The 23,613-nt window shown below is 38.8% G+C and overlaps 1 protein-coding gene across 1 annotated transcript; it reads left to right on the forward strand.

The window, feature by feature from the left end:
* Nucleotides 1-764: 764 nt before the first annotated feature.
* On the forward strand, nucleotides 765-5,612 carry LOC110029958 (pentatricopeptide repeat-containing protein At1g51965, mitochondrial). The gene is given in 3 exon segments (XM_020732465.1): nucleotides 765-1,480; nucleotides 3,698-3,758; nucleotides 4,092-5,612. Coding segments are annotated over 3 exon segments (1,938 nt in total). The 5' UTR covers nucleotides 765-809; the 3' UTR covers nucleotides 5,298-5,612.
* Nucleotides 5,613-23,613: the final 18,001 nt, after the last annotated feature.

A 23,613-nucleotide genomic window follows, 5' to 3' on the forward strand; every position in this document is an offset into this window, starting at 1 on the left:
TTGGCACATTATTGTGACTGCATTTTTTGTATATATCACAATTTCGCCTACAAGATGTAAGAGACTTGGAAACTTTATGTATGTTAAAAATGTGTTATGCTGATCATAAAGAGATTCGATGACCACCCTAGCCAGCCGACCACCCTCAGCCAGCTGTCAGGGCCAAGTCCATGTGCACACACTCTCTCTCCTCTCTTCCCCACTTTCTTTGTTTCTGTCTCCTGGTTCACAATGCTATATCCTTGGGTGTGATTCACAGAACAAATCTGAATTCAACACGTATAATCTTACCAATGCATCAAAAGATTAATTTCACTTTTTAAAAAAAATTAAAATGATGATATCATTAATGTGATATTAAAGACTTTAGTGGTGTACATGTTAAAAAAAATTAGATGTTACAGATGTAAATATACATAAATTGGGTGGTATTTATGATATAATTATGATATTAAAATGTGAAATGTATAAATGCATAATTTGTGTAATGCACATATATTATTTTAGGACGATTTACCCACATGTCACTCAATTCTCGTGTATTTACTTATATAGCATATAAATTTTAATTTTTACATGTAATCTTCTCTCTGCACAAAAATATGTTTTTCACCACTATGTCTGTTTTGATATGAAAGATTTCGGCGGTGTAAATGTAAAAATTTAAATTTAGTTGTTAGATATGTAAATATATAACGAATGGGGGGTATGAATATAAAATCCCTTATTTTATATGTAAAGCTAATGCAAAAGAGCGACACACACGGCTTGCTCCCCATCTGAGCGCGAAACTGCAAGTTGGTCGATACATGTCGCAAGTCGCCCTCCGTCAGCTGGTCTTCTCTGACACATTCCCTCCCTTTCTCTACTCTCTCCGTTCCTTCGCCACCAGCTACACCGCCCGCGTGGTCCGCGCAGACTCCTCCGGCCGTCAAATCATAGTCGAACTCGACCCCTCTAACCTCTCCTTAGACTCTCATGGCTACCCCATTCCCCGTCGAGACCTCATCTGCCACATCTGCAACCTTCTCCGTACCGCTCCCTCGCCCTCCACCGATCCCCTTCTCGACGTCGCCGACTATCTCCAAACCTTAACCTTAACCCTAAACCCCTCCGAAGTCAGCGAGATTCTCAAATCCCTCCGGCCCCTTCGAAAGGCCCTCGAGTTCTTCCGCTTCGTTAAGACGCTCCCTGAATTCCGCCTTGACTGTTTCGCCTACAACCGTATCCTTGCCATTCTCGCCCGTTCGAGTGCTGAACAAGATATAATTGGTGGGATTGTGGATGAAATGGTGAAGGAGGGGGTTAAGGGGAATATATCGACGGTGAATATCTTGATCGGGGCTATGGGGGGAACGGAATATGATAGGTGTTTGGAACTTGCCAAGCAGTGGGATTTGAGGTTCAATGGATACACATATAAGTGTTTGATGCAAGCTTATTTGAGGCATCGGGATGTGGAGCGGGCTTTTTCCTGAAAGTATCTTTTGTTTTATTGAATTTTTTTATCGGTTTGTCACAAAGCTTTTGAGACTGCTGGTCTACTAAGATCAATACTATTATGGGCCACCAACACCTAAACATTCATATATATATCCATACCGCTCAATTATGTGCTCACTGGCGGGCTCTTTTGTTGGCAGCTTAATTTTATATGGGATTCAAACAGCAAATGCTAGCAGATTTTTTCCTGAAAGTATCTTTTGTTTTATTGAATTTTTTTATCGGTTTGTCACAAAGCTTTTGAGACTGCTGGTCTACTAAGATCAATACTATTATGGGCCACTAACACCTAAACATTCATATTTATATGCATACCGCTCAATTATGTGCGCACTGGCGGGCTCTTTTGTTGGCAGAGTAAGTCTCCTGGGGTCCTAGATTCGATGCTCGCCTCGTCTGAAACGCACAAGCTGCCCCAAACGGACCTTAAGTCTCATGGGGTCCTAGATTCGATGCTCACCTCAAATAAAGCACATAGCATTAACTGGGGTGGATTGCAAGTATATCTTGCGGTCCATCTTTAAAAAATATATGCATACCACTCAATTTTTTAACATCACGTCCAAAATACTGTCATCATTATCTTTTTAAAAGTGAAATACAAGGCATTATAAGTGTAAATATCAAACTTTAAGTGTTTGATATATAAATACAAAAGAATTGTGTGTAATGTATGTAAATTCTCCTAATATTATCAGTGTGCCATCATAATCTATCAACCCTTATGTTGATGCCAGCTTGGTGAACAATCAGTTCGATTTGTTAAAGAACAGCCATGAAGTTATCCTTGATAATGAATAAGCATCCTCAAATAACATGTTTTGATTTGAATCTGCAAATGTCGAAACTGATTCATGAGTACAGTTATGATGGCTTGGATGGGTAAGCCCGAGCTTCTGGTTAAAATTTGCCAAAGATAAATTGTCATTAATTTAATGAATGGAAGAATCTTTTATTTTATTGGGATTTTTAACAGTTTGCTTTGCTAAACTCTTTAAATTTACTGTTATACCACTCAGATATCTAATAGTAGCATACTTTTGTAGTTTATTATCTCTTACATAGGTTTAATTTGTTATTGAGGGATTGGAGTTTTAATTTGTGTGTGAATTAGGTGTGGATGTTGGCTGATTCAGGCTGTATCACATAAAAATTATATTTTATGCTCTTTATTTTTCTTTCGCATTTCGTTACTAGTATTAAGATTAGTATGTGTTAAGCTAAAGTGATCAATTATTCTAATTTTGTTGCCCATCCCTTAAATTAATTGTAATTACCAAAACAGTTTCTGATAGCATTGATTGGGTTGAATTTTCAAATTTAATGCATATCTCATAAGCACCATTGAATCACTTGAATAGTTCAGCTTGAGCTTCCAACTAAAACTCTACTCAAATTAAATTATTGATCATGTTTGAGTCAAAAGTTAAAAGTGTCTTAGAGCTTGTGCCGTCATCTGAGGTTAAATTGTGGTCATGAGCGTTAAGTGACTTTTTAGTCAAAATTCATTAAAATTGATGCAATAATGATGCTAAATTCAGGATGGCTTATTTTTAAAATCATATGCTTAGGCTTATGTTCTACTTAAAAATCATGGTTTTAAGTTTCAGTAGTTTTGATGTTGTTAGGCCATTTTTTAGTTGAAATTGATTTGGAACGTTTTAGTATTTTTATTTTCAAGGTTGTCCAAAAGTGAAGAGCTTCAAGAAATTTTTTGATGATACTTGGTAGGTTGACCCGAAGCTTGTTGATTTTTTTAGTGAAAATATTTATCAAAAATCTATTTGATTTTTGTGACCAAGGTCTCATTATATTTCATGTGTTGTAACTAGAACTTTGATTGCACAACCTTCTTTAATGTTTTTAAATTGTTTTTTGTATTAATTTATAATAAAAAAGTATCTGAAACCACCACTGAAACTGAACACCGAAAATGAAGAAGCTATTAGAAGTTTCAAAATAAGATATTTTATATAGGATTGAAAATGAAGCTGAGAATTAAAACTCCTTAAAAAAATATCTACTTTGTATTGGAATTTTTATAGAATGTTTATTTTGTTGGCTTGTTGTTGTATCCTTATCTCATTATTTTTTCTCCTTGCAATAATAAACTTGTATGCTATGGTTGGTAGAATTGCATTTTTTTTTCTTTTGATATTTATATTTCTAATTTAGAGAAATAATGCTAGTTCAGAATTGATGTTTTTTGTATTAATTTAACCATTCTCCTACTGCTTACTGAAACTGAATAAGAGGTTTAGCACAATACTTAGTGGGTGGTAGCTATATTTTTCTTCATGAAATAAAGAATGAAATTTCAGGTGGCTTTTTGCTGCTATAGAAATTTATTTTAATTATATTTTTAGTGTTTTCTATATGCATTCAATGATGGTGTTTATCTGGTATTAAACTACTAGAATAAACTTATATATGTCTTCTTTCCCTCGTTGCACATTAAAACTTTTTTTTTTCTTCTTCTGATTTTTCCAAGGCGATTTCAATTAACTGAGCTACCAAGATTCTCACCTCTAAGTTTTACTTGTTTCGTAAATTTTATCTCTTCTATTTCTGACTCGATTGTTTGGCAGGTTGATCTGGGCAATAGAGTTTTTGGAGACATGAAGCAGAAGCACTGCGAACCAGATCATTACACATACACAATTCTCATTAGAATGTATGGTAAAACAGGAAACATAACTAAATGTCTCTCTTTCTTTGATGAGATGGTAGGAAAGGGGCATTCATTAAATCTTATTGCACATAATACCATGCTGGAGGCCCTTGCAAAAAATAGAATTGTTGACAAAGCAATCCTTCTTTTCACAATGATGATCAGAAGGGATTGTCGGCCCAATGAGTTTACTTACAGCATTATTTTGGAAATGTTAGCTGCAGAAGGCCAACTACATCGATTGGACGAAGTTGTTGACGTGTCAACCAAGTACATGAATAAATCAATATATTCTTATTTAGTTAAGGCACTAAGTAAATCAGGTCATGCAAGTGAGGCCCATAGTTTGTTTTGTAGAATGTGGAACTTCCATGATGAAGGAGATAGAGATGCTTTTGTGTCCATGTTGGAAACTCTGTGCAATGCTGGGAAGACAATGGAGGCAATCGATCTGTTGAATAAGATTCATGAAAAAGGAATACCTACAGACACTATGATGTACAATATAGTGTTTTCAGCTCTTAGTAAATTGAAACAATTATCATATATTCAAACTCTGTATGAAAAAATGAGGGATAGTGGGCCTTCCCCTGATATTTTTACGTACAATATTCTTCTTTCAAGTTTTGGCAAAGTTGGCCTGGTTGAGAAGGCTTTGGAACTTTTCGAGGAAATGAAATCCAGTGTTTGCAAACCTGATGTCATCAGTTATAATTCTTTGATCAACTGTCTTGGGAAAAATGGTGATCTTGATGAAGCCCATATTCGGTTCAAGGAAATGCAAAAGAAGGGCTTAAATCCTGATGTTTTTACATACAGCACCTTGATTGAATGTTTTGTAAAAACAAATAAAGTTGAGATGGCTTTTAACTTGTTTGATGAAATGCTAGCTGAGGGATGCCACCCAAACATTGTGACATACAACATCTTGCTTGACCTTTTGGAGCGAAATGGGAAGGTGGTAGAAGCTTTTGAACTTTATGAAACTCTGAAAGAACGGGGGCTATTTCCTGACTCAATAACATACACAATACTCGAGCGATTAAAATGCTCTTCACATAGAACGGTCAGGTTACACAAACAGAGTCGTGTTAGCGGTTGGGTTGTTAAACCTTTTAAATGATTTGTCTAGTATAATGATGATGAAGGTCAACCCATACATCTACAAACCTTGATGCATGTTAACAGAAGTGTGCGATTTTCGTTTGGCTTGTAATTTAGTTAAAATGGCTAGATTTTATGTGCCCAGCAATAAAAGAGGATGGAAAAATAAGTATCAATGCACCCCATGAGTGGAGGTACCCAGTCTCCGGACAGAGGCAACAAATGTTGGTTGGCGGTGATGGACAACTACATGGCTGGCTGGTGGTGCCACCACCGACGGGCAGCCAACAAGGTTGGTGGGCAGAGGTTGTTGGGCAGCTATAAGTGGCAGAAATATCCGTGGGTGGTCCCACCACCGATGGGCAGCCAACAAGGTTGGTGGGCAGAGGTTGTTGGGCAGCTATAAGTGGCAGAAATATCCGTGGCTTGCAGTGTAGTCTAAAATCTGCCAAATCTGATTAGTTTGGAATCCTCCACAAATAAACTATGAGGTGAGTTTTGAATTTCCTGAAAATTTACTTTGTATTCTTGTATGCGCTAGAACTACCGACACGAATCTCAAAGATAACAAACAACCAGAAATAAAAATTCTTCCCCAAGGGTAAACAGTTGATTGACAAGTCTCCGCCAAGTACATGAAACTGCGTCTCTAAACCCAAGATAGGTCAAAGCTCTGGAGAGGGTTACTTACCCGATAGCGACAAGATCCGCCAAGGGTGAGATATAATTCATCATAACAACAAGTTTCATCAAATACCTCACATAGATAGCTACAAGATTCGTCTAAGACCTTGCTAATAAGAGTATCCGGCTGAGATGACGAGCTGACCAGGTAGATGTGATGTAGTTCCTGTAAAACTTAAGTCAAAGCGACAAGTGAGTCGCGGTTCACCTGACAAAACAAATCGACTCATTAGTCGAATGAATGACCGACCGAAGAGCAAACAGAAATCCCCTGATCACGATTGGACTACTGACCTGCTTTTGCTGCGGCGAACGAGATTGTAAACACATCAATTGACCAAATACAAGACATGATCACCAACTAGTCGATTGTCTCCCTCAGCCGCATTCTAGCAAATCGACCAATTACCGCAATATCAAAATCCAAATTGTAATATACATATGAATTGTAAACACATCAATTGACCAAATACAAGACATGTCACCAACTAGTCGATTGCCTCCCTCAGCCGCATTCTAGCAAATTGACCAATTACTGCAATATCAAAATTCAAATTGTAATATACATATGGAATGAGATCCATACAATTTTTGAGAGCATTAATCATATTAAAAACAATTTCCATAATTGTTCCCTCCTTTCTATAATTGTATCAAATACATTTTAATAAATAAGAGACAATGACGACAAAAGCGGGGAAGGATATTTGGACTCCCCTGATTCCTTCCGCAGTAATTCTCGGTTCACTTTATTTTCCATTTCACTTGGCTCTAACTCTTGAGGTGTGTTCATAGAAAATAATCTGAGATCTAACATTCTGAAAGGTGGTGCGATGAGCGTGGACATGCCTAGACGAGAAGCGGAGCTAACTATGAAGGAGAAAATTCCTACAGAGAGATAACACACATGGAGCTCAACAGAGACACTACACAAGCAGATGTCCATGCGCAAATCTAGGGCTTACAAGCCTAAGTGACCCACATGATGGAGCAATTCAAGTTCCTTCGGGTAGCAATCACCTAGAGGAATGACCAAGTGCCTCAACTGGTAGGAACCCCAGGTGGTTCGTCCCCAAAGGCTCACCCAGGAAACTTGTTTATCTCGCACAACTAGGTCAACAACTAGCAGGCAGTGGGACAAGACGAGTCCCAACACATCGATGCAGTCGCTTCTGCATAGCCAAACGGGTGATGGGAAGAACAGATGTGAGTGCCAGTCTGACTGCTCGCAGGAGGGGCCTTTACTCGCCAAATCAAAAAGCTGATACCTCTGCCTAAGCTAAGGATTCTTCGCTTGGATTCTTACAAAGGGAGGACCAACCCGATCGACCACCTCGTGTCGTTCAAATCATCCGTCGGTCTGCTTCAGATTGATGACCCAATAATTTATCAGCTCTTCTTAACCACCATGAAAGAGTCGATCCTTCGGTGGTTCCACGGTTTCCCAACCAAAACAATCCAAGTTACTACGAGTTTAAGAGGCTATTCGTTTCACACTTCTCAAGCGTACAGAAGTTGAGAAAAGAATAGGATATCTTGCTCGACCTCCAGCAGTGAGAAAAAGAGAGCCTACGGGCCTACATCACCTGCTTTCAGAATGAGATGTTGTTAGTTAGAAATCTACAACCAGAAATAGCCGGGACGACCTTGAAACGAGGAGTCCTAAGCAAGCGATTTTGTTATGACCTAAATCTGTTTAAACCAACTACTTTCGCAGAATTAGAAGATGACGAACGAGCACATACTCGCCGAAGATGACCTCGAGAACTCCTCGAAGGGTAATCTAGAATCGTCCAACCACCCGTCAAAGAAGCGGAGAGAACGGGACGAACAACAAAAGGCGAAGGACAATCAGTCCGCCGATCACGAAAAACATCTCTCGGTTTCGAGATCAACAGAGAAACGATTGAGGCAACCATGACCGAAAGCAACGCTTCGATCGCCGGTTGGCTCAATATTATGAGCGACTGCATGTTTACATTAAAATGCGATGTTTGGCGCTCCTCAGCGTGTCGATGGCCGAAATAGTCCAGACCATCCAAAACAAGAATTACTTCAAGTCGGCACCACCACTAAAGGTGTCACCGACCTTACAAGATCCGAAATGGTACTGTCAGTACCACTGTGACCACGGACACTACATAAAGGAGAGTCGTCACCTCGGGAACCTAATCGAGGAACTCATCCGTGTCGGGAAGCTTAAAGAATTTTTAGCAGTCGTTGCACATACAAAACAACAGGGTAAAGCGCCGACAGGGGATCCCTCCAATGGGGTTGATAGGGCGAATGAGGTCCATGTAGCAAGGATAATCCCCACCATATTCGGGGGAGGACCCCGACCCTCCGGTTTAAAGAGACAATGTTCGGGAAAGGTATTCTCCGTCGTCCCGTACACACGTAACCACTTGCCCATTGTTTTTACAGATGCAGATCTCCCACCGAAGGGGAAGCTTTACAATAAGGCGATCGTCGTCACAACGCTGATCAACAACTACTGGGTGGCTAGTATTTTAGTTGATATAAGAAGTTTGGAGAATATCTTGTTCAAATCAGTGTTCGACATGACTGGTTTGAAGGTAGATTGGTTAACAGCACCGACGGTATCGTTTAGATTCTCAGGCGAAAGGAAGGAGGCGCTAGGCCCCGTCGCTACTGCCATCTCTTGGGGAGAGCCAGAAAATAATATAATAGCACAGAGGATTTTCTTGTGGTAGTCATCACTACAATGCTATCTTTAACCGATCACACCTGAACAACTAACAGGCAGTAACTTTCACTTACCATATAACAATAAAGTTCTCACGCGGCGGAGAGGTAATTACGGTCTGAGGAAACTTTGGAGCAGTCTAGAAATTGCTATTTGCGAGCAGTTTTGAGCGTCGACTATGAACCACTCGACATCCAGATCTAGAGGGGGGGTCTCAAGACCAGTGAAGTCGTCCTCCAGGTGTCAATGTTTAACGAAGAACCCGCTAAAGGTTTTATGATCAGTGAATGTTTTGACGTAGGATTCAAGAACTAACTGGTACAGACGCTTCAGAAGCACCGGGAAGTGTTCGCTTGGACTGCAACAAAAATGTCTGGTGTTGCGATCGACACAACGTGCTATCAGCTGAACATCAACCCCTACTCGTAGTTGGTCCAACAGAAGATCTGATTGACCACCAGAGCTTTGGCCGAACTAATAGCGGCGGAAGTACAAAAGCTGTTAGATGTCGGCTACATCATGAAGTCCAGTACCCAACTTGGCTCTCGAATATCGTCATGGTCAAGAAAACGAACGAAAAGTGGCGGATGTGCGTCGAGTTCACCAACCTCAATGCCGCTTGCTCAAAGGACACCTACCTTCTATCGAAGATTAACATATTGGTGGATGTATCGGTCGAATTCTCGGCAATGAGTTTCCTCGACACTTACTCCGAGTATCAACAAATAAAGATGCATCTAGCCTATGCAGGGGAAACGACATTTATTACTTTGCAAGGTATTTTGTTTTAATGTAATGCCCTTCGGGCTTAAGAATGTGGGGCGACCTATCAGCACCTCATTGATGTAATTTTTTCTAATAAAAAAGAAAAGAATGTTGAGGCGTCTTTCAACCAAATCTTAGTTAAAAGTAAGTCAGCTGAACAACACATCGAAGATTTAAAAGAGACATTCAAAACACTCAAAAGATTCAATATGAGATTGAACCTTGCCAAATGCACCTCAGGATGTTGATCTACAAGTTCCTCGTTTTCTTGTTGACTCCTGATGGATTGTAAGCCAATCCCAAGAAAGTACAGATGATCTTAGACATGCCGCCCCCCACGGAGCACCAAGAAAATGCAGAGACCGACCAATCATATTTTTGGGCTCAGTCGTTTCATCCGGAAGTCGGGCGACAAGTGTGCAACGTTTTTTAAAACACTAGGGAAAAATTAGCGTTTCAAATGGACAACTGAATGCGAAGAGACGTTCAAAAACTTGAAGAATTCCTTAACATCCCCACCAATGCTTCAGAGCCCGAAACCAGCGAAAGAGCTGTCACTGCATCTAGGAGTCGGGCGAGAGGCTGTAAGCTTAGTTCTAGTCTAAGAAGGGGCGGGAAAATAGTACTTGTTATACTGCACAAGTCGAGTGCTTCATGGTATTGAAATCAAGTACCCGATTATGAAAAAACAAAACTTTGCTTTGATTATTTCTGCTCGCAGACTGTGATCGTACTTCCAGATGCATCTGATCTGGCTCATCACAGACCATCCCTTCAAATCTGTGCTCACACCACCAAAGCACTCCGGTCGACTGCTGAAGTGGGTAGTAGAACTCAACGAATTCAACATAACTTATATTTCTCAGACGACAGTCAAAGCCTAAGCAATCGCAGACTTTCTGGCTGACTTTTCCACAACAAAGGAGTCAGACAAGAGAATCGTCATTGAAGACAGGACATGGTTTCTATATGTCGATGGAGCCTCAAAACAGAAAACAACAGGACTAGGTTTGGCCCCATCCCGCCCATCCGTAGAGCATCTCTACTAGACAATCTCGGTGGAGTTCGACATCACGAATAATCATGCAGAGTATGAAACACTAATCATTGGGCTCCGCCTGGCCTACGAGATAGGCGCCCGAGAGATCTAGTTCTAAAGAAGGTCGATCCAGCAGCTCGCGGACAGGCGTTTGCTAAGTTAGACTAGATTTGGAGCGAAGCATATATTGTCTGCCAGCACGTCTCGCCCTGGGCACATCGATGGAAGACATGCGCAGGAAAAAAACTCCCACGAACCTGGAGTAGAGATGGCTTGAAGAAGTTTTTTCCTTAGAAAAACTCTTTGTTTTCCGAATCTATTCCTTGTACACCCAAAGGGAAGTGTCATTGTTTATTATAATTTCCGATCAAAACAATAAAAGATAAACTAATTTCTCTTTAATGCCTCAAGCCCCGAAGATACTTGGGGAACTCAGTTCGACCTAAAATCTGCGAGATGATTGCCTTTATTGATCATGCTTTAATCGAACCGAATGAAAGCTCTAAGAAAAACATTGTTGATCGATCGATAACAATAAAATCACAGAATAATAACGATAAAGGAAAAGTAAGATGCGACAAAAATGAGGATATGACAAGAATAAAAAGTGAATAAAAAGTGATTTTATTCATTCCAGTTAAAGGATACAAGACGTCTTCCGACTGAGGTACAACATACATATTTTGTACAACTTTTAAGACGGAAACTAACCATCAGAATGGATGGCTGGTCCATAGTATAAATAACGTTTGAGAACCTGAGGTGAGAGAATCTTGTCATTTGGAAGACAAACACACCTTTCTACCTAGAGCACCATCGCGACAAAGAGGCTGGTTGGTCCCGGTCGACTCTCTCCAAGAGATCCAGCTTGGTCTACTTTGTTCACCACAACCTTCCCCAGTGTACAGAATGTCACCCAAAGAACTTAATGCCCCAACACTCTGGACATAAAAGAAGCCCTTGCCGCGAATGCCAATAGTGTTTCACTCCTCTGGATCCTCTTTAGTTCGGAGGGAGAAGAAGTGGGTGGTAGAAATGTTGTCCTGGTAGTCGTCTCTCTCTCAGAGATCCAACTCGAGTCCTTTCCGATTGGACCTAAGGATTCCTTCACGCTCTGAAGCCTCTGCTCGGAAAGCAGAATGCGGCCGTGAGCGAATGGAATCCTTGCCCATACTCTCGCATGGTTTTGACTATTTAACATAGACAACCAGAACGAGAAGGAATGAAACCTGTTGCCTCTAGAGGTGTCATGTTTTTCTCTGGGAACCCCGAGTAAGAGGCATCGAGAGACATAAAAAACTGCACACGACCGACAACAATGACCGAACAGACGCATTGTCCTCATGAGGGGGTGCGTTTAGCACCCCTCCAGAAGTCCACCTCGTCTGTTCGTGGGTAGGGTCTCTACTCGGACATTTGACTCGACTCAACCGAGGTGCCCCCAATTCCCAAAAACAGGGCATTAATTGCGGAGTTGTCTCCGGACTCGGGGAATTGTGCTCGGCCAGGTATGTTTTCAAAGCCTTGCGAAAAACTCAAGGACTTACGACGGCTAAACGCTAAGAGCGAGTAGTCGTACATCGCATGACGATCAAGAAAGTTGGGCCATCATTAGACCCAAACGCCCCCTAATAGACCCACGGGTTGGGACCCATAAGACGTCCTTTCTTCTGCTCTATAGCGACAAGATCCACAAAGGAGACACAAAAAAAAGGAATGAAGGCCCGCGCAAACGAGCAGAAACGAGGTAAGTTCCTGAGAGATCTGGAAAAACCATGAAACCTTTTGATTCTAAGGAAATCGATCGACTGTCGCATAATCGGTTGGAAAACTTCAATATCTTCCGGCCATGAGTTGTTGTCAAATCTGGACAGTAGATTACCTAGGGATGGCTCTCTTCTCGCTAGCGACAAGATCCGCAAAAGGAAGCGAAAGTTATTCCGAAAAATCCTGGTCATCGCCCACTCAGGTAACGACAAGATTCTGTCAGGATAAAGAATCGATTTGAACTAATATCCACTCAAAGGACAAACCGACGTAAGTGAACGAAGGAAACAATAGTTAATCGATCGAGACACTATCATCAAATCAATTTCTCTGAATCCATGGGTTGGCCCGAGAGCAAGCCTTTCCGAAAGCCAATGTCACTGGTAAAATAAAAAAATTCGAAACAAACCCATGTGGCGAAAGTAACCGTTAAAAGGCAAAAGGGTTCCATTTCATTAATATGTAAATAATTTCAAGTCTTCTTATATAATAATGTCAAACTTTTAGGCAAAAAGAAACAAAAATCCTCGGAGGGCCAAGACGCTACCGAGTGGCCGATCGATCCTCGCTTTGGTCACTAGAAAATTTACTCTCGCTACTCGATCCATCATTCTCTTCTGAGGGTTCAGTTGGGTGATCGAGGTTCAAAGCATTGAACTCGAATGGGTCGAGGAACTTCTGGTGGACAAAACCACGATGAACGAACCGTTGGGTAGCATACTCGATCCACAGCCTAGGTTGACCCGCTAACTCTTCGCAGGTGGACAAGTGACTCCAATGTTCTTCAGAGCTCACCGACCTCCTTCAACTTGCCTCTCTTCGTTCGGATTGCTACTGCATCAATTTAGCAAAGTCCCGATCATCACAAGTGTTCTGGAGCTCATTGATCAGGAGGAAAACTTCTTCTTGGGACTTTGACAGGATCTCCTTCGCTACCTTCAGGGAGTTTGCCTTTTTCATAAAATCAAGTCCCAAGGAGTGAGAAATCTGGCTTGCCTCCAGGTGAGATCAAGCGACACACTCGAGAAGCGTCTCGTAGGAAAGTTCCTTGAGCTCTGCCTAAAAAGCCGAAGACTAAGTCATTTCCACCAGAAAAGGCAACATACGCTGAGGTCGGCCGACGGGGATGCTAGTTCCTTGAGACATCTTGCAAGCTGAGCCGGTCGTCATCACTCATCCATAACCATCCCTCGACTCCTTCCGTCGAGCTCTAGCCAGAGCCGCATCCCCCCCACCCACCGCTGACACCTTCCCTTCTCGATGGACGGTTTCTCCCTCCAGAGATGGTGAAGATTTGAAGCTAGAGAAATAAGTAGAGCCCCGCAAAGTGGAACCGGGCGAGGGGAGAGGAGACTCAGCTACCTTGGCCCTCGCAGCCCAGGCCAAATGAGTAGCAGCGGGTCGGGTAATTAGCGGAGAAGCGACGATCGGTTCGCCTGGCTCAACGGAGAAAGGATTTACAACAACAACCCCCTATGAGTTTCTTCGGACACCATTCTTGCCCTTTTGCTTTGCCCTGCAATAACCGAATGAGATCACTCGATTATCGTTAACTCACTTGTCATTGTGTCCTAAACAATATCCTTTGTCTCATAAATAGAAGTTATAAATCGCCCGATACCAGGACGTGCAACATCAAGAATGATGGTTGTCATAAAGGTCTCACAGGAGGGACTGAACTTCAATCTCTGTCGTTGCTTTTCCTTCTCCACTTTTGCTCAGGCTGCTTTGTTGGCATTCGACGCTTTCCAGTCACCCGCAGCCATCCTCCCTTCCATTAGCCGGTTCACCATCCTTTATGTGGTATACTGAGGGACCGACATCAGATTCCCTTTTAACACCTCTTGGACGTCCCCCAGATTAGCCGGTAAGGCCCTAGACTTCCTATCAGCCACCTCCTGCGGGCGAGTGACAATCTCCTAACCGCCACATATAGAACCGACCAATAATTTTTTTCGGCATCCCTTGATTTTGTTCTCAACACCGTGCTGGCAAAGCCTTCATCCAGGCGAAAGCATGACAAACCCTCCATGGTCGATCTTGAAGGAGTAGTGACAAAAGGTGTTGATCGACCAAGGGACTCTGAAACGACGACAAATTATGATGAAAGTCACGATGGTTGCGATGGAGTTTCGAAGAAATTGGGCCAGAATGACTCTGTATCTAGTAAACATGCTCCTGAGCTTAAGCCATAAGGGCAACCAGAGACCGTATTTAAATTGATCTCGGCAGAACAACAGATCAGGGCCCACGTCGTTGGTTGGGCGCCCTACGATGGACATCCTGCGAAGGGTGATTTGGGCGTCCGACCCATAGCGCACCTGAAGACTCTTCACGTCCTGGTCCGTCAAAGAAGAGGAATCGGTTGCCCTCACGATGTCGGAGAGAACCAGGTAATACTTTGGAGCCATCGCAGTGAAACAAAAAAAAAACGGAAGAAAATGAAGGAAATGGAATAAAATATCTCGAAAAACAAAGTACAAAAGCGGAATAAGACCACCCATAACTCTACTTATAAGGCGGGCGTGCAGGCTGAAGAGTCGTATAAAGATAAGCGTCACTTCAATTGTCATTTCAAATTCCTTAAAAAATTATTTTATTATAATTATCATTATTAAAGGTTTCAGACAAAATGTTTAATAAATGGGGCCTCTATGGCATCAGATGAGGCATACCCATTCTCAAGCAACCACTGGAGGACCACTCTCCACCAAGCCTAATTAGCTCCATCTAGTCTGCCTCATTATGGAATTGACTCAGAACTACTGAAATGTTGATGGATCCCATCTCAGCTTGGACGTCGTTTAGGGAACCTAGCAACAAATGAACTTCTCCCTCTAGTTGGGGACAATGGCCCACAGTTATTGAAAGGTGACCTTTAGAAGTTTGCAACGAGGCATCCATTCAGGCGCATATGAGTTGGGCGGGCCTTCCTTTGTTTGGTGCAGAGCCTGTACCATATTCTACACCCGGCCTACCACGGGCCCAAGAGGGAGTCTCCGATACAATGGCTTATCCTGCTGAGAGCTTTTGCCCGCGTTGGTCGAAGGAATAAGGGGTGATGATCACATCAAGGGACTCAGCGACAGTAACAGGAACCGAGTCGACCACATCTTTCGGCAGACCGCCGCCCTCGACATCCTTCGTCCCGACCGACACATATGCGTTTAAAAGGAAGGTTAATTTACTGCGCCAGCCAAAGTCAAAGGAAATTTCTTACATACCCATGACCCTCTCTAGCTCTGATCCAGTCAAGGGATGACCTTCCTCTCTCGCTATGGTGCCTCCTTCATTTTCCCCTGGGGGCAGCAACAAAGGGTCAACTGCCACCTCTGCCCTCGGGCTATGATGATCGTCGATAGTCTTTTCCCCGGATGGGGCTGATGGGTCAACTACAACTTTGACCTCGCTCGGGCCAGAACCTATGGGTTTTTGGAGTATTTGGCAACCGTCTTTCAGGCCTCTCGGAAGAAGTAACCTGGTTGACCAACTCGGGACCAACCGTCTCCTGTCTCTTTTCTTTCCTGATCACCTTTTTCTTTTTTGGGATAAATGTCAGAGCAGGTAGATACCTCGCCAAGACCAGTAGACTCGGGTTGACTGCTTGTTGCTTGTGCCACATAACATGATGCCTACCCAACAACCCAGAAAATGTTGGGAAATGATAAACAACTCAACTCTTAACCTTATTTATAAGACACGCCGAACACGAAAATAAAGGAAGAACTAATCATTAAATTTTTTTGATTTCTGTGGCATGATTAAGATAATAATTTCTCTATCTTTATGGCAGCTGTCGCCACCAAGGAGCAGAAAAATTTGAGGAAGTAATTTGTATACACTAGAATTACTGACACAAATCTCAAAGCAAACAACTAGAAATGAAAAACCTCCCCCGAGCGTAAACAATCGACCGACAAGTCAACGTCGGCAGGTGAAACCGCGTCTCTAAACCCGAAACATGTTAAAGCTCTAGAGAGGGTCCCTTACTCTATAGCGACAAGATCTGCCAAAGGCGATGCATAATTCATCCTAGCAGCAGATCATCAAATTTTTTACACATGCAGCGATAAGATCTGCCTAAGACAAAAATCCCCTGATCGCGATTAGTCGGCTGACCTGCTTTTGTCGCGGCGGACGAGATCGTCATTTGACTGAACGCCTCGATCGACCAAACACAAGACTCGGTCGCCACCCAGTCGATCGCCTCACTCGGTCACATTATAGCGAATTGACCAATTACCACCATATCAAAATTTAAATTATAATACAAATATGAAATAAGATCCATACAATTTATTAGAGCATTTTTCTTTTCAGTAATTGTACGAAATACATTCTTATAAATAAGAGACAAAATGACGACCAAAAGGAGGTAGACCATTTGGACTCTCCCAGTTCCCTCCACAGTAATTCTCAGTTCACCTTATTCTCTACTTTACTCGGTTCAAACTCTTGACGTGTGTTCACAAAAGACAAGTCAGGATCCAACAATTCGATTTACTTTTAAATAACACCAAAATTATTAAAGTCCCTGCATTTCAAGTACATTATATATTTTTTACTTCAAACCAAATGGCTGTTTTAGTGTCCACGTTATCTTTCATTCATCTACTGATGGTGATCATTATCATTCCATGTTTTGATCATGTTCTTCAGAAGTTGATCTGTAGTCCGTCTTGAGATTGCCTCACGACTATCCAGATATCAGTTTATTCAATTCCTGATTCCAAAATGTCCAAATCCAAATCTTCTGATCACGCTCTCTTCTCATTCAACAAAACAAGTTCCTGAAGGCTACTGTAAGGAGAATGAAGTTATTGGTTTCTTTGATTCTGCGCTAAGGTATCTCTTTGACTTTAGTGAAAATAAATCCATTTTTCACACATTTTACAGTTGTAAAAGCTTTAAAAGCTGTATTTTTTGTATTTGTAGTTGCTGCTATTTGCAATTGTTGAAACGCCAGTTCAACTGTAATCTATGCTAAGGTGGCTTTTCTTTGGAATTTAATTTATCGTTTCTTAGGAATTAGTAAATATTATGGTTCATAGATAAATATCTTATGCATTCAAAAAACTAAATGAGTTTGAGAAAATCCTACGGAGTTTGATCGCTTTGATTTTAAATTTTAGCATTCTGTCGTACTAGAAATGTTGTATGTATAATTATAGATAAGAGTTTGAAAAATAATGTTGTAAAAATGAATAAAACTGGTGATAGAATTATAAACCTAAAAGTTATTATTGATACTAAGATTTTTAATATTATAAGTGTTTATGCTCCTCAAGTAGGTTCACATATAGGCTCAAAAGAAAAATTTTAGAATAACCTAGAAGAATTAATATAAATGATAACTCTTAAAGAAAGAGTTAATGTTTGAGAAGATTCAAATGAAAATGTTGGTAGAGCTGCAGAAGGTTTTAAAAATATTCAAGTTGATTATAGTTTTATAGTGGTTAATGAAGAAGATAGAATCATATTAGATTTTGATTATGCTTATGATTTTGTTATTGCTAATACATAATTTATGAAAAGAGATTAACATATTTTACTTAATGGATCTAATAAAACATAAATTAAGTATCTTCTTATGAGAAAATGAGATTGTCGAGAATGCAAATATTGTAAGGTCATTCTAATTGAAAATTTATGTACTTGACATCGATTATTAGTTTTGGATTTTGAAATTAAGTGGTGTAAGATAAAGAATGCAATGAAATATTATCATGGAGTTAGATGTGAGCGATGTTTATGAAAAAATTAATTCTATATGGGATAAAGTAACAAACACTATTAAACAAGTGACAAAAGATGTGCTTGGAGAATAAAAAAGAAAATTTTTTTATAAATAAAAATAGTTGTTGGTGGAATGATAATGTATAAGAAAAGATAAAATATAAGAAGTTATGCTATAAAAATTAGTTTAAATGTAAAAGTTTAGAGAATTGAGAAGAATATAAAGTAGTCTGTAAGGAGTCAGAGAATAATTTGTGATGCTAAGAATTTCATTTTTTGTGATCTTTATAATTGGTTAGATAATAAAGATTGTGAAAAATATATGTATAAACTAGCCAAAAAAAAAGAGAAAAAAGTGAATATTTAATTCAAGTAAAGTGTATTAAAGATGAAAATAAAAAAATATATATTTTTATTAGAAGAAGATATTCAACATAAGTGGGTGAGCTACTTTAATAAACTTTCAATGAAGTTTTTGAAAATAAGATTGAAAATAAGATCGACCTTACCTAATATCATTAATAATAATAAAATTTTTTATTTTGTCGTCGTATTAGTTAAAAGAAAGTTTAAGAGACTTTAAAGAAAACCAAATGTGGAAAATCAGGAAGACTTGATGGTATCCATATTGAAATGTGGAAATATCTAGGAGATTTGTGAGTTCCTTGGCTTTCTAAACTCTTTAATATTATTTTAAAAACTAAAAAGATGCTCGAGAGTGAAGGAAGAGTATTTTGCTCCCTTTTTTTAAGAACACAGAGGAATGAAGTTAATGTGTCATACTTTAAAATTATGGGAGAGTAATTAAACATAAGTTAACATGTGGTATAAAGATTTCTCATAATCAGTTTGGATTTCTATCAGGCATGTCTACTGTAGAAGCTATACATTTAATAAGAGGGTTTATGGAGAAGTACAGAGAGAATAAGAATGATTCATATATGATTTGTATTGATGTAGAAAAATTTATGATAAAATTGCAAGAGATGTTCTTTGGAGAGCTTCAGAAAAGAAATGTGTTGATATGACTTATAGTCAATTCATTCAAGATATGTGTATTAGAGCTGTTACTCGTGTTCGAATAACTAGAGGATTGACCAAATATTTTTTTATTTTAGTTGGATTACATCAAGGATCGGCTCTAAGCCCTTATTTTTTTACTTTAGTTATTGATGCTCTTACTGGACATATACAGGAGGATGTACCTTGGTTTATACCATTTTGCTGATAATATTTTTCTTATGGATAAGACTAAAGAAGGAATTCAGGAAAAATTTGAATTATGGAGCTCTACATTGGAGTATAATGGCCTTCGTTTGAGTATATCTAAAACTGAATACACAAAATGTAATTTTAGTAGTTATAACTCTAGTGACAGAGTTATAACTATGGGTGGAATCATTAAAAGGTGTGAACATTTTAGATATATTTGGCCTATTGTTCGAAGTGACGGTGATATATATGGGGATGTTATTAGTAGAATTCAGGTTGATTGGTTGAAATGGAGGAATGCATCAGGCATATTGTGTGATATAAAAGTAGTGCGTGGACTTAAAGTGAAATTTTATAAGAAAGTGCTGATACATGCAATGCTTTATGGCGCAGATGTTGGCCTTTTAAAGAGAAGCATAAAAAAAAAGTTATGTGTTGTTGAGATAAGAATGCTTAGGTGAATAAGTGGCTTGACACTTAGAGGCAAATGCATAACTAATCTATCCGTGAAAGGGTTGTTGTAGCTCAAGTTGCAGACAAGATTGGACAGATTTGTCTTTGATGGTTTTGTCACGTTAAACATTGATCATCTGATGATCTGGTCAGGACAATGGATGTTGTAGATTCAACTTACGTTAAGAAAGAGAAAGATATATCTAAAAAGACTTTGGCATATTGTATAAAAAATGATCTTAATCTATTAGAATTTAATATAAATATGACACTCAATAGGACACAAACCCCACTTAGTGGGATAAAGGGTTGTTGTTATTGTTGTTCATTCTCATAGAATAGATGATCCTTGTTCTTAGCATTGGATGTTCTAAAAAATGATGGTAGCATGTAATAGCAACGATTGAAGGATGAGATTGTGTTACTATTTTTTGCCTTGAAGGAGCTTTTATTCAATGTTATAAAGATGCTTCTAACTAATGTTACAAACAAGTTCCTCCATCCAATAACTGTGATTTTAAGATCATAGAATGCCTTTTTTATCTTTATTTTTAATTTTTTGAATTCTCTGCTGCCTTTATAATCCAGTTAATATCCTATTATTTTAATTTTCTCCACTAGAGGGAGTTCAGTTCTTCAATGTTTTTACCAATTTATTTTTAATCTTGATGGGATACAATCATTGTGAGTCCCAAGTTGATGTTAGATCGATGATCAAAATTTATGTCAAAATCTGTGAAGTAAATTCTACTATTACCATTTGACTATGATGCTCTGGAGCACACAATTCTTATGTATTTACATATCTCACGCCCAACTTTCATTTTTTTTAACAAAAATGGCAATTAAAAAAAAAAACATGTGCATGAAAAGATTCATGTCACTTTTAAAAAATGATAATAGTGCTATGTTTTATGCGTTATTAAAGATTTCAGTGTTGTGTGTGTAAATATGAAGTTTAGATATGAGACATGTAAATACGTAAGTATTTGTGCTATGTATGTAATGCCTCAACCTAAATTTGTGTGAGGAGTGGGTGGACTTATGGCTAGAACTTCACGTAGTAGAATTGATCTAGAAGAAAATGTTTGGAATTTTATGGTTAAATCAAACCAGATTTGATGTAAAATTGTTGGCTACTGAAATTGTTGCAGAATTGCGGCAGAGTGAGGAGGTATTAAGGGAAAGTAGTTTAGAAAAGGAAGATTTAGAAACATGCCACTCCATTTTTATTTATCTACTTGTATAAGTTTTTACCTCTATTCCACTTTACCTATGCATGACTATGTGAAGTTAAAATAGTGTTATTTTTATATGATGAAAGATTTGGTTGGTATAAATATAAAAAAGTTAAGCTTAGGTGTTGGATATGTAGATACATAGGAATTGGGTAGTATGCGTGTAAAGGCCGCTTTAGAAAAATAAAGTTTCTTTAAAATAAAGAAAAAATAATTATTATTCGGAATTATTATGACTATAAGTTAGAGCTGTTGTAAATGGCATAGTACGCAAAGCTAAAGTATTAATTCTTTATTGGGGCATTTACTCAATTCCTATGAATTCGCATATCCATCATCTCAATTTTACCTTTTTTTATATTTATACCTCTTGAATCTTTCATATCACATAAAAAAATGTCATCATGTTAACTTTTAAAAAGTGAGCGGCACCTTTTCATCCTTAAGGAAGGTGGTATGTAAATAAAATTGAAGTTTAGGTGTTAGATATGTAAATATGTAGGAATTGAGTGGTATGTATGTAAGAATCTATTTTGGGTGGCTACGACTTTTTAAAAAGATGGCTGTAAAATTTTGGTGAAGACAACAACTTATTAGAAAGTTGTGGTGGGAATTATAAATATATATTTTTTCTCAAAAAATGGATTAACTTTCTTACAGTCACTATAATTTAACAGGTCAAGTTGAGAAAATCAGTTTTCCGCCGCAATAATTTCTAGAAAACAACCAGAAAACAGTTTCTCAAACAGAACTGTGGTGGCGGTTTAAAATGAAAGCATGCAGAAAACTGTCCCAAATAGACCCTAAATATTTCTTCTTTATATTTTATCAAGGTTCTAAGGAAAAGAATATGTGAGACAAAAAAGCCAAGGCAAGAAAGTAATATATGGAGATTTTGTTTCAAGTAGATGTACTAGGATTGAAGAAAATATTGTTTCTCTTTGTGCTATTATTTGGTAATATTTATTAAAAACTGTCTAACAACCATGAAAATTATCACAATTGCTTTCATGATATTACTTTGTACATTAGATACATGTCGCATGAATCTCGAAGAAATTCAATTAATGAAAAGTACAAAGGAGTACGGATATGGAGGGCCCACAAACGGAAGATCAAGGGCCCACAGGTGGATGACCAAGGGTCCATCAGCGGAAGACCAAGATGTTTCATCAGTGGAGGACAAATGTTTACTAGCTGAATATCGAAAGACCTGTTTGCCAGGCGCAACCCTTTTAAATTGAGGATTGGAGGCCAACCAAGTGAAGGGTGTCTAATTAAAGACCAAAGTTGATTGAGCCGAGAGCAACCATCACATTACCACAGGAAGAATCTTTGAAGGATTACCTCATCGAGGAATAAGTGACCTGTCAGATTACAGTGACTCACCTTCTTTGTGGTAGCTTAACCTTGATTTGTCAACATGAGCTCCTTATACAAAGATCAATAGTGAAACCCGACTAACATAACCGGCTGACAGAGCAAGCCCGATCGAGTCTAATCCAGGCACCCCAATGACCATGAAAGGCTGACCGACAACCCTGATTCAGCGTGGTCGAACGTAAAGGTTTTGTCGAACCAGGACCTACTTATCTCAGCCGACTAAGGCATTAGGTAGCCGAATCAAGCGCTTGTACATGTAAAATACCTAAAATATTATGTAGCACCCCCATTAAAGTAGGGGTAGAGGTGTAATTTCATATATTATACCCCCTTTTATAAATAAGGGGACCATTTCTTGTGAAAAAGCTAATCAACAATTCAAATTATTATTCATCATTGTGCATTTTCCTCTCCATCTCTCTCTCTCTCTTATGTGCACTCTATTCCTTAGGTGTGGTTCATAGACATATCAGGATTCAACATATTTATATTACTCTTTTGTATGCGTGTTACAGTTTTTCGGATGAAAATTTTTTTTCAACATGTTTGAGATTTTTTTTTTCAGTTGTCACAATGTGAAAAGTCTGTCTCGATGGGTTTAGATAGTAACTAATTTTCAACATAAGATTAATATTTTTTTTATATTTTCTGTCGTGTTTTGGGTTTTATGATAGCATCGATCATCTCTTTTTTATTATTTTTTGGTAAAAATATTCTTCTTGACATATCTATTTTCCAATTTTATGACACACTAGAAACTGGGAAGATTTCATGGTTGACCCTTGCTCACCCTAAAATTGAATAATTTTTTTTTTAATGGATTGTGCAGTAAAATAATTATCAATGAAGAAATACTGCTTGGTGCCCTTTCTCAATACAATTTTTTGCCTATGATATAGAAAGAAAGAAATGTTTGCTGTAACAAGTTTTTGCACCCTCAAAGAAGATGTTGGTTTCACATTTTAGATTTGCTGAAGTCTTACAACATGGTGATGCTTATTACCGTTATTGTTGCTATTATTCAGTGCATTTGGGTCGAAAGAAATAAAAATAGGGGCATTTACACACATAGAACACAATTTATACATTTACATATCTCACAATTAAACTTTCATATTTACACACATAACACTCAAATCTTTGATATCGCATAAAAAATAGCACTATTTTTATACATAACACTCAAATCTTTAATATCGCATAAAAAAATAGCACTATTTTTAAAAAAATAGCACTATTTTTATTTTTTCAAGTCAAATACATATTTTTATGCACAAATTTAAAACAAAAACTACTTTATGTATATATATGTAATATGAAAGTTTAGGTGCGAGATATGTTAATTTCCCTA

Source organism: Phalaenopsis equestris, unplaced genomic scaffold, assembly GCF_001263595.1.
Source record: "Phalaenopsis equestris unplaced genomic scaffold, ASM126359v1 Scaffold000617, whole genome shotgun sequence".
NCBI classification, from domain to species: domain Eukaryota; kingdom Viridiplantae; phylum Streptophyta; class Magnoliopsida; order Asparagales; family Orchidaceae; genus Phalaenopsis; species Phalaenopsis equestris.